A 12,433-nucleotide genomic window follows, 5' to 3' on the forward strand; every position below is an offset into this window, starting at 1 on the left:
AAAATAACATTACCACGGAAATGTCGGCCAATTTGCAAGAATGAAGCTAGACATTTCTAAAGTCTATTTTGGTAGGTGTACCGAGTACGATGATGAGATGATAACACGTAATGGTGTGGCATCTCTAAACCTTAGCCCAAGTCGTAGCCAGTCGACTAATCATTCACCACGATGGAAGATCAGACACGGCATGTCAACTTATGCTTATAACTATTTTTTAGGGTCGTATTCCAGACTCTACTTAATGCTCAAGTCAAGACTTGAGTATGATTTCAGGCACTGGAAATACGACCCTAATAGCAAGCTATTAATTAATTAATTAATAAAACGTACCTAGTATCGCACGTGCACCTGTACAGTTAGGGCGTCAATAGGAATTAGGTGCGCATCCACATTTACTATCTGACGATATGATAATTATCAGTTTTGATTTTAGGTCATATTTTTAATTACATTAGTTTTACGAGAATATTGAAATTTATTGGAGTTTGAGACAGAATTTACACTGAATGCAGCTCTAAAATCAGCCGCCATTTCGTTATCATGTTAATTATTTTAGGCTGACAACACTGATCATTGACAACCCAAAATGCAATCATGGCGCACGGGGCACTGTGTTTTTAGAATGCTGAGCAGTTTTTACGTAAATACTACTCTATTTTGCATTATAACTGGTTGATGTGTTATCATAAAATATCTGTGACGCTTAGTGATCATAAGTGACCATACATGTGTGTTTCAAACTTGGAGCTCACGCCTCTTCGAGCCTACGTCTCTGCTACCAGACACTTGCAGGTACAAAACCTGATATTTGCTGTTTTTACTACTTATTGCACTGTACAAAACGTAATTGTTAATGTGTCTAAAGACGACAAAATTAATTTGTTTCGTGTTGTCTCTTCATCTACATCTATTTTCTGAAATTGTAACAACTATATTCGTTTGTTCCAGATAACTTTGTTGGTGTCATAATGTCAGAGTCGTACGCCCGTGAGATACTGCGTAGGAATGTTGCGCAGATATGCCAAACCATAGGGTGGAATGGTATAAACTCAACACCTTTAGACATTCTGGTCCATGTATTGGAAAAGTATATTAGGACAGTTGGGACTCAAGCAAATAGATATGCCGAACAATTCAACAGGACTGAACCAAATTTAAATGACCTAGGATTAGTTTTTCAAGACCTGAATGTTCAGCTACCAGAACTAGCAGAGTACACGCGCTGTGTTCCTTCAGTACCATTACCAATCCATGTTGACAAGTTTCCGAAGCCGAAAGAGTCAAACTTGAATTTTCTTAAACCTGGCAGCCATGAAGTCGTCACAAGACCAATGCATGTTCATGAGCATTTACCTCCTATGTATCCTGAAAAGGAACGGGATACTCCTGCTGTTGCAGGTATAGTGGAAATACAACAAAATGGTACTGAGAATATTGAAACCGGCACTGTTGCCTGTGCCAGTCCAGAAATATCTATCACAGATAGTCCAGAGAAACCAAAAGACATATTTAAGAGACCTACAGATCCAGTTTCATTGCCTAACAGCAAAAGACCAAGGTTAAGACTGGATGAAGAAGAAAGAACTAGAGAAATCAGCAGTGTTATGATGACAATGTCAGGATTTTTATCACCTGCACGTGAAGGCAAGCTTCCTGAAGCTAGGCCACCGACTATCATGTCTGAGAAACACAATGAAAAACATAAAACCACCTCCCATCATGCTAATCCTGCTAAAGTATCAACATTAGAGAAAAGTGACAAGAAGTCTAAGAAAAATAAGTTAATAAATGGGAAAATAATGAAAAGTAAAAGGAAAGACAAAAGCCACAAAGGTGAAAGTAGCAAGTCTAAAGACAGTAGCAAGCAGAATAAATATCCTCCAGGACATGTAAAGGCATCAAAAGATGTTCAACATTCACAAAATCATGTGCCTAAGCTGGCACCAAAAGCAACAGTGACTGGCCCTAAACCTGTAATTCCTCCGGCACCTCCTGCCCCTGAACTCATAAAGCCTGTCATCAAACAAGAGCCAGTTGATTCACAAGCGCCTAAAAGTGTTGTGCCCAGTGAAGATGCTATACCTGTTCCAAGGAAAATACCTATTTCAAAGTCACCTTTAGTCTCCAATACTGCACCTGTTCACAAACAGTCATCAACTAATACCCTAATACCAGAAACTGAAATTAAAAAGGAGACTATTGATGAAGAGGAAAAATTGGCCTCACAACCAGATAGATCAAAGATTAATATATTTAAACGAATATCGAACAAATCCAAAGAGGATAAAGTTGCTCTTGAGGTTGTTCCAGAGAAATCACAGTCTGACAGTATGATCTCAAAAGTGCAGAGTTCTGCAAATGATAATCCAAGCGAAAACAAGAAAAATGAAAATATAAACGAAAATAAAAAACCTGATGAAACTCTTTTGAACAATAATGATAATAGCACTGTTGATTTTTTTAACAAAGGGTTAGACCTGAGAGCCCATGAAGTTATAAGCATAGTTGATGATGACTCTATGGATTCAGCTTCAGCCCCACAGTCCAAAGCAGTACTTCCAGAGCCCCATCTGAATATTTCTCTTGACAAGACCTTGCAAGTACCATATTCCAAAGATATAGCTAGTGTCAGTCCAAAAATTAAGAAAGAAAAGAAACATAAAGACAAAAAAGACAAAGCAACTAAACTTGTAGCTAAGCTTGTCAAAAAGCAACAGCAGCAACTTGCATTTGAAATGGCACAAGCTGAGAAGCACAATGTGAAGATGGGAAATACTAAACCTTCAAAATCAAGTAGGCCAAAGAATGAATCTAATGTTTTGCCTCAGATTCCACCTCATCAATTTATTCCTTACATGCCCATAGGAAGAAATTTATTGCCAGGTCCAGGCTTAATACCAAATCAAAGTCTCCTTCCAGGGACAAGTGATTTCCTTGCAGGCTTTGCTAACAATCCAGCCTTACGAGGATTAACTTCTCCTAATTTGCTTACCAATCCATTTGCTTTGGGTGCAGGTGGACCTGGACTAATAACAGGAGGAGGATTTCTGCAGTCAGGTATTCCCAATCCCCTAATCCACACTTTTCCCCAATCATCTCGTACTTCGTCAGTCAAGATCCCACCTATGTTGCGTCGTCCCAGCTTAGAAGTTATTCCCGTGGATAACGACAACGAAAGAGACATGCATAAATCTCCAATGATGGGACGCGATAAAGATCGCCATGACAAGCACAAATCGCCTACAATTCCAAATATTTTGCAGAAACACAAGTCCAAATCGCATAAGGAGAAATCAAACATATACAAAATGCCTCCTGTGCAACCAGACATAACAATAGAGCTTAATCCGCCTAAAGTTGAGACTGTTAGGCAAGAACCCCCAAAAGAGACTTTGATTTGTGTACAATCACCGACTCCTGAACCTATACCACCACCTAAACTTGATCCAATTCCTCCTCTGCCTCAACCATCAGAAACAGTTACATTGCCAGCTTCTGAAATTCTTCCAGAGAGAGTTGTTGAACATGTTGAAAAGAAAAAAGATAAATCACACAAGAAAGATAAGAAGGATAAAGATGGCACTAAAATAAAAAAGAAAAAAGATAAAAAAGATAAAACTAAAGATAAATCTGAAAGGAAGAAAGAAAAAGTAGAGATGAAAGAAAAATTAAAGAAAGAAAAAAAGGAAAAGAAGAGAGAAAAAGAGAAGGAGAAAGAGAAAGAAAAGGAGAAGTCTGCTGATGGATTGGTACCAAAACTAACTCTGAAGCTCAGTTCATCTAATTCTAATTCACCAATGCCTCCAAGCTCGCCTGATGTTTTTAAGTTGAATATAAAACCAGTTGTCAAGAAAGAGGAAGAAGAGACATCTCTTTCCAAAGACAAAGAGGAGCCAGTTTCTCGAGAACACAGTCACTCACCTGAGCTTGCACAAATCTCAGCTCTTGTTACTAGACCGCCAAAACAAAAGCATTCAAAGCATAATCATAGCTCTGAGATGGAGCCTCAGTCATCTTCACCTCCAACAGCTAGTTCTCCACCTTCGAAACATCGACCTCCATCAAGTCATTCCAAATACAAGAGAATACTTTTCAAGTCTTTATCAAAAAAAGGTCACTTTGAAGACGATATGAGCTCAATGTCAGAAGAGCCCACAGCAGCGCCATCACCAGCTCCTGCTGCTGAACCCAGTGCACCTTTGCCAACTCCCTATTATATTGATGAGCATGGGAATAAAATATGGGTATGTCCAGCTTGCGGTAGACCTGACAATGGTTCGCCAATGATCGGTTGTGACGGCTGTGATGGCTGGTACCACTGGGTATGTGTCGGCATAACCGAAGAGCCAGGCGCGTCAGAAGACTGGTTCTGCCATGGGTGTATTTCAAAGCTAGGTACTATGCCCTTATCTAGCGTGTCGTCCGGCAAAAAACGAGGTAGAAAACCTAAAGGAGAAAAAATCAGAGACTGTCACTAAAATGGACAATTTTTTGTTGCTGAGATTAGATGTAATTTTCCTGTATAAGTGATAGGAGTAAATGGAATGAGAGTTGTTAATGGATTACTTGTTGAATGATATCATGAAGAAAATGTTTCATCATTTATAATGTTATATCATAGGCTAGAAGTAAGCATAGATCATAATTAAGAATATTAACATTAAATGTTGAACATAAAGTAATGTAGTTACTAATTGTAATAATTACCATAGGTTTTAATATTTTGTTACAATTTCTTTTATTTCTCGTTCGCTCGATTAGATCAAGATGTGTGAGTATGTTATACACAGCTCGCGTGTAAACATAGAGAATAATATAAGTTTTTTTTTACATTGTACAAAAACTGAACTTTAGAAATCGGTGATGTATAAAAGTAACGTAGTGAATATATTTAAATGAACAGAAAGAAGGCTGGATGTACATACTTTCAGTCAATATTTGAATATTTTCATATTATAATTTTAATATAACCATGTTTTTTTGTTGAAGTTGTTCATTGTGTTCAGAACCAGCTCAGTCGTGAGATAATTATATTATTTTTGTCGTAACTTAGGACTAAGGTCCTATATTCATTAACGTATAAAAAGATTTTGTGTCGCGACGGAGTTAGTTCTACCAGCATATACTTGTGGAGACGGGCGACATGTGTAAAGTTTTAATTTCAGCCAGTAGCCAATTAAATGTAATATTGGTACTCGTATTAAACTTTTTCTTATTTCATTACCTACCCTTTTTCGTTATTCAAAGTCCAGTGTCTTCGCTGCAAATCTTGCAGTGAAGATTTTACTGCAATATTTTTTTAAACATTCAATAGACTTGTATCTAACTGTAAACTTTAATACAGATTATTTTACACAAAAAGGGTGTCAAAAAAATTGACTTCATTAAAAGAAAGTTAATTTGAATACCACTAACAATGAATACATAACATACACTTATTTATTTACAATATTGTAAACAATAATTGACTGGTTGCCTAATTGTTTTGGATATCAAGTAAACATTTTTCATGTAAATCTTATTAGTTTTTTAAACCCTATTATGAGATATCAATCAGCACTTTTATAAGGTTTACACTCGTCTACTTGACACCCTGTAGGATAACTACCAAGGTGGTAACAATGCATGTCAACATTGAAAAGTAGGAATTTGAAATATCTGTATCCCATACAATACCGCCGACTCGCAAACAAAATATTGTCTGGAAAGGTGGGACATCAACTTGTTCGACAGGTGGATTTATCACATACAAGATTTTGTCGATTTATAATAGTAGGTATGTAGTGCACATAAATCTTAGATACATAGAAAGGGCAATGGACATTACTGCAATGTAACACATAATTATCATTAGTGTCGCATTAATTGAACTAGGTACTTAAGTAATATCGTAAATATATGTGAATGGTTAGGCACTCAACTACAATTAGCAAAAAGGTACCTACTTTATTGCTAATTGATACACTATAATTAAAAAGAATTGTTTAGGTGACTGGACTATGTTTTTTAAAATAAGGACATGACGGTGTATCTACCGTGCTTTCCAGTAAAAACATGGAAAATTATGACAGATATGCCAACATAACCTATATTCCCCTAGTAGGTCGGTCAAGAGAATACTGCATTTCTTTCTTGGTAGGTGAGTAAAGTGAAAAATAACTTTTATCTCGGGAAGTGTTTTTAAAAAGCAAATAATTAGGTACAATATGTTGTTACGTCTTTTTCTTGCTAAATTAAGTAAAAATGACTTACCTTTAGCTAAAAGCCCATTAATACGAACGATAACATGTATAACATTTGTTAATTTGACAATTTCGTAGAACTTGTATTGAACATTTTAGACTTAGGGTCGTATTCTAGAACTCTACTCAATGCTCAAGTCAGGATTTGAGTATGGTTTAAAGCACTCGAAATCATACTCAAGCCCCTGCCATTAAGGTCGTATTTCCAGTGCTTGTGTTTCAATTGCAATCCCGACTTGAGCATTGAGTAGAGTTCTAGAATATGACCCTGAGAGTCGTATTCTAGAACTCTACTCAATGCTCAAGTTAGGATTTGATAATGGTTTAAAGCACTCGAAATCATACTCAAGTCCCAGCCATTAGGGTCGTATTTCCAGTGCTTGAAATCATACTCAGATCCTGACTTGAGCATTGAGTAGAGTTCTGGAATACGACCCTGAAAATTATTTAAAACAAATAATTGTCAATGAAAGGTAGGTTGTGGGCTAACATAGCTTGAGCTCTACGACGTGCTTATTATTATAGACCGTAAAGTTCAATTTAAACTAGATAACAAATGATCGCAATTCTTGTTAGTAAACATTGTGCTAGATTACATTACCAGAATCCACAAAATTTGATTGGTAACAGGTGTTTAGTTTCTCATAAACCCAACAAATAATAAGTTATTATTCCTTGGTTTATGAGAAAGTACATTGTTTCCCTAACGATATTTCAACTGCTGAGGTATGTTAATATCAAAGTATAATTTAAGAACGTAGGGACACGCATTTTGTAGATGGTATCTAAAATTAGAGTATGAACAAATTTTACTATTTATGAATGTTTAAAAATAAGAAGCATCGATCAAGTGTGCTAATTAGCAGTGCGCCTTTTGTTTAGAACTAGGTATATGAAAAGAGAACAATAAGTATATATATATTTAACGCATTTCGCTTGAGAAGCTGTAGAAAGAGACGTAGAAAATAACAAAATTCGCATGTGCAAAATAATTCTACTAAGATTTTAATTATATCAGAAATTATTTAATAAAATGTGTAATATTTACACAAGTATAGACGAGCACTACACTAAAAGAAACATCACGAATTGGGTACTGGAATTTATTTATTTTACAAAAAACTAGTGCTTAAAACATAACACGAAGCTACTTTATTATACAGGAACAGAAATGCAAACAGCTTTACACTAACGATTAATGATTGTTCAACAGTCCTAGTGTGGTTTACTCTTGAAGTTTTCATCCTTGCCATACCGGATAGTGAAATGCTGTTGTATCCCATCCAGTTCACTGACTCAGACTACAACAAACAAATGCATCAGTTATGGACGATACACTAAAGCTTTAAGTCTTATAGTTAAAAATATTTATTTCACGTAAAACAACTAAAACTCAACAATCTACACAGCATAGCCTTAGTTTTTACTGGGTTTTGCACCTGAATGTATACTTTCTGGATCCTTATTTGTCTTTTTTTCCTTGTTCCATTCTTTTAGTCCTTCTGGTAGTGTTGTATCTTCTTCCAGTGAACCAGTACCTTCAACAAACTCTTCATAAGTACTCTTCTCTGGGAAAGGTCGAGGACCCAACAGCTCTATCATATCATCTCTGCTCAAAATCTCCTGTTTCAGTAATCTTTCAGCTACTTTTTCGATATTAGCCTTGTGTTCTGTTAATAACCTTGTAGTATGTTCGTGAGCTTTATTGATTAAGTCTCTGACTTCCGAATCAATTAACTCAGCAGTTTTTTCTGAATAAGGTTTGTCAATAACCATTTCACCTGGTTGTGGTAATTCAAATGAAACATTACCAACTTTGGGATTCATGCCGTAGTGCACAATTTGAGCATATGCACTCTGTGTTATTTTCTTTAAGTCATCTTGTGCTCCAGTGGTAATCCTGCCAAAAAATATTTCTTCACTAACTCTACCCCCTAGAGTCATGCACATGCGATCAAACAGTTGTTCTTTACTGTACAAGTATTGTTCTTTTGGCAAGTATTGAGCATACCCAAGACCCTTTCCTCGAGGTATGATGGAGACTTTTAGGAGAGGATCCGCGTGTTGTAAGAACCAGCCGGCTACGGCATGACCTGCTTCATGATAAGCAACTATTTTTCTTTCATCGGGTTGCAGAACATTGGACTTTTTCTCCATACCGGCAACTACTCTTTCAATGGCTTGTTCAAAGTTCTTCATTGTGATATCATTGGCTAATTCTCTCGCAGCAATCAGGGCAGCCTCATTGCACACGTTAGCAATATCTGCGCCAGTGAAACCTGAAATACAAAGAATATAATTTATATCAAGGTACTATTTGCCACATAATTTCTTTTTATTTACAATTAATGTTGATGTAAGTCACATTTTAAGTGTTTCTAAACCTTTGATGCATATCGCTTCAGCTGTCGCTTTGCAGACAAGCCATGAAAATAATAAGTTACACTTAATTTTTTGGTGGTTTGATATACAGGAAAGTTCTGGGTAGGTACTTTTTGAATCATTTGTCTTGTTCTACAAAAATATTTAATTTTCCTCCGACCTCTTTTGTAAATTTTTCAACTAATCAAACAAACAAGAGCTGCTTTGGTTAATACATTATATATAGCCATTGGAAGAGTGAAACCAGCATTTGGAGCACAACGCTGCGGCGACTAAATTTAATTAATTTAATCTGTAGCAGTTATGTTGTCCTTGTGTCTTGTCCTTTTATTTGTTGCCAAGTAAAACTGTGAAGTAAGTATCTTATACATAAAAGAAAAAAAACTGTCATTTAGTAAATGACCACATGCAATAATATTTAATACCATTTTGATTACAGATACAATATTATTTCTGAAGGATTTATCATTTTACAAGCAAAGCAAATAGACAAATCTTTTTGTGGATTCGTAGCTTTGGCAAAGTGAAGTTGTTTCCAAATTAATACTTAATTGAATTGCATAGCACACAGGGTGGAATTCGCATTTGCTACAAAGGTAGAACAATACATAATTTTATAACATCATTCAATTAAGTTGCAAACATACACTAGAATTGTTATACAAAGCTAGGTATGTTATATATGCATAGTTAATCAACCTTATTTCACTAAAGCTATTTCTATTTCAGAAAGTATTGAAGACAACTCTTAAAAAAAGTACAATAAACACACATTGGACATTACAAACACTTACTTAGAAAATCACACTGCTAAATTAATGATTATTCAAAATTATTAGTGTTGCAAAGAATAGTACATATATTGCTAAATATTTGGCCAGGAATTCACGCTGCTATAAGACTTACAAAACCACATTGCTTAATTAATGGTTATTACAAAATATTAGTGTTGCACTGAATAGTATATTACTGAATATTCGGCCAGGAGTGTGGCCAAAATGCCTTATGCGGTGAAGTACTTTGCTTCATTAATTCATGCACGAAAATTGGTAAGAAAACTTGCAACATATTAATTTTGTTATGATAAATATAATATAGTTCAATGAAACAAAAATGATACTTTAATAAAATTTTCAGGTATATTTTATTTATAACTTTGAGAAGAAAGTAATTGTTTATTTCACATCATGTGACTGACTTTTAAAAACTTTGTTTATTTTGGTTTGCAAAATTATAGATAGGTGTTTTTCATTTGGCATTTCACTTTTTTTAATCATATAGAAAAATTACTTACTTAAGTTACACTACATTGTTTTTTTAGATAAAGCGAAAAATTGCATTTTCGCGAACTTACAATATATGTTCAGTATTAATAAAAGTTACATGAAAATTTACTGTATTTTTTTCTTATTTATTTCTTATACTTTTAGGTATTCAGTTTCTCACTATTTGACAGAATTGTCAATACAACAACAACAATATTCAGAATTAATTAAGATTAATATGAGACAATATTCGGTATTCAGCCAAATAGTAAAGAACAGGCAGAGGAATGTGAATTCATTGCAACTCTAAAAATTATCCATTATACAAAAGCTAAATAAGCTTTAGCTCTGCTTTCATTTTAAAATTAGAATAGAATAGAAATCTTTTATTACTACGCCACAACAAAAATATACACAGTAATAAAATGAAGATAAAAAAAAAAAGATGAAGCTACATTAAAACAAAAAATTAAAATAAAAATAACTGGAAAAAAAAGGAATAAAAATAAAATCATACACAACAACAAAGCAAACATGAAATATTTAACACAATTAGATTAAGTGTCATGTGCGTGGCTGTGGCGTATGTAACAGGATCCCACTCAGCTATTGTCACCACCGAGAAAAGGCTGTGACGCTGATTTTCAGTGGGCCCTAATTAATTAGGGGTTAAAACTAATACAGTGAAACATAGTATTTGTTTTCCATACCTGGGGTGAGAGCAGCCATTTTACGTGCCAGATTCTCCTTTTTTAGTGTTGTTTTCAAAGGTGCCAGATGAACTTTGAAAATAGAGGCTCGCCCTTTGATATCTGGTGCAGGTACAAAGATTTGTCTATCAAATCTTCCAGGTCGGAGTAAGGCTTTGTCTAATATATCTACTCTATTGGTTGCAGCCAAAACTACTACATTTGTGGTGGTATTAAAGCCATCCATTTCAACTAAAAGTTGATTAAGTGTATTTTCTTGTTCAGAATGACCCCCAAAACTACGACCACCTCTTTTCCTACCAACTGCATCAATTTCATCAATAAACAAGATGCAGGGGGCATGTTTGCGAGCCATTGAGAACATGTCACGCACCCTAGAAGGGCCAACACCAACAAACATTTCTAGAAATTCAGAGCCAGAAACAGTAATGAAAGGTACATTCGCTTCTCCAGCTGTTGCTTTTGCTAATAGTGTCTTTCCTGTACCAGGTGGGCCAGTTAACAAGGCTCCTTTAGGGATTTTTGCTCCCAAGTCAATATACTGTTGTGGATTTTTCAGAAAATTTACAAACTCCATAATTTCAATTTTTGCTTCCTCACAACCTGCAACATCTTGAAACTTAACACCAATATCTGTAGGATTTATAAGCTTGGCTGTTGACTCCATAACACCTCCAAAGAGACCTCCACCTTTGCGACCACCTCGGCCCATCATATCAGCTGATCTTCTCATCATATATATGAGAAATCCAATAATGAGTAGTGTCGGTAACATCCCTGTGAGACTAGATGCTTCCATCTCTGTTTTATAAATAACAGGTATAAAGTTTGGAGGGTCAATGTTCATTTCAATTTGAGCATTTTCTAGGTTTCTCTCAAAAGAATCTACACTTCCGATTGCAAACCACACAATCTTTCCCTCTACTGCAGAGCCTGCTTGTAATTTAACTCGTACCCATTTTTTATTAATAACTTCCAGTTTTTCCACTGCACCTTTGTTTAGGTATAAGTTAACAAAGTCTCTCCAGCTTATCTCTCTGTACCTGAGCTCAAAGTATGCAATTGAACCAAATAATGTAACAATACCCAAGGCTCCAATCATCATCCATTTTTCTCTATCCTGACCATCATAGGAGCCTCTGCCTCCACCTCTACTGCTTGCTGGAGTTGAGAACATATTCCATTTGTCTTGCGTGCTACTTTTTGGGCTTGAAGGAGAACTTTTGGAAGGTGCAGGAGCATCGGGTTTTTTGTCGGACTCCTTGGACTGGTTTTTGCTTGTATTAGGCTCAAAGTATTTTTCAAAACCTTTTGGAGGCCTTTTACAGAAGATATGCCACTGACCGAATACGGAATCCAGAACTGGAACACCGACTGCTTGAAGTTTACGTCCACCAAAATTCAGCTTTGAAAGCAGGGACTGGGTGAGCCTGAGACCCTTCCACATGGTGTTTTCTTGAATCGTTTATTTACAAATAGTAATATTTTTAGCTTTTTCACAATTCTTTCAGAAATTAAATCACCTACTGTCACACAACATGGTTAGAAATTTCTCGTGAAGCGAGGAATCGTCAGTTCGGGTCACAGACTAAATTATTTCAGGGTTGCCATGTTGACTAAATTACAGCAAGATTGAATTCTTGCCCCAAACTTGCAATTCGGTACCACTTCAAAAATTCACAAATATTCGGTTTTCTATTACAAATCAAAGAACAAGGTGTTTGATTTACAAAAGAATTGTATCATCGTTGGTAAGGCTGTCAACAAATGGACTGCACGTATGCAGTTAATGCATGTAGTCGTGAGCAAAGGCACAACATAGTCGACACTT

The 12,433-nt window shown here is 35.6% G+C and overlaps 2 protein-coding genes across 3 annotated transcripts; one reads left to right on the forward strand and one right to left on the reverse strand.

The window, feature by feature from the left end:
• The first annotated feature begins 640 nt into the window (after window positions 1-640).
• On the forward strand, window positions 641-4,978 carry LOC113235734 (transcription initiation factor TFIID subunit 3). The gene is made up of 2 exons (XM_026471653.1): window positions 641-795; window positions 952-4,978. The coding sequence occupies exon 2, from the start codon at window positions 972-974 to the stop codon at window positions 4,479-4,481; it is 3,510 nt and encodes a 1,169-aa protein (XP_026327438.1). The 5' UTR covers window positions 641-795; window positions 952-971; the 3' UTR covers window positions 4,482-4,978.
• Window positions 4,979-7,340: 2,362 nt separating this feature from the next.
• LOC113234105 (AFG3-like protein 2) lies at window positions 7,341-12,201 on the reverse strand. 2 transcript variants are annotated; one of them, XM_026469473.1, is made up of 3 exons: window positions 10,603-12,201; window positions 7,685-8,524; window positions 7,341-7,546 (listed from the first exon to the last, which is right to left on the reverse strand). In XM_026469473.1, the coding sequence occupies exons 1-3, from the start codon at window positions 12,047-12,049 to the stop codon at window positions 7,542-7,544; spliced, it is 2,292 nt and encodes a 763-aa protein (XP_026325258.1). In that variant the 5' UTR covers window positions 12,050-12,201; the 3' UTR covers window positions 7,341-7,541. The 2 variants fall into 2 exon arrangements, with proteins under 2 accessions (XP_026325258.1, XP_026325180.1); XM_026469395.1 differs by having other exon boundaries at window positions 7,341-8,524.
• Window positions 12,202-12,433: the final 232 nt, after the last annotated feature.

The sequence above is a fragment of the Hyposmocoma kahamanoa genome, unplaced genomic scaffold (assembly GCF_003589595.1).
Source record: "Hyposmocoma kahamanoa isolate Upper Pololo Valley unplaced genomic scaffold, ASM358959v1 100021, whole genome shotgun sequence".
NCBI lineage: Eukaryota > Metazoa > Arthropoda > Insecta > Lepidoptera > Cosmopterigidae > Hyposmocoma > Hyposmocoma kahamanoa.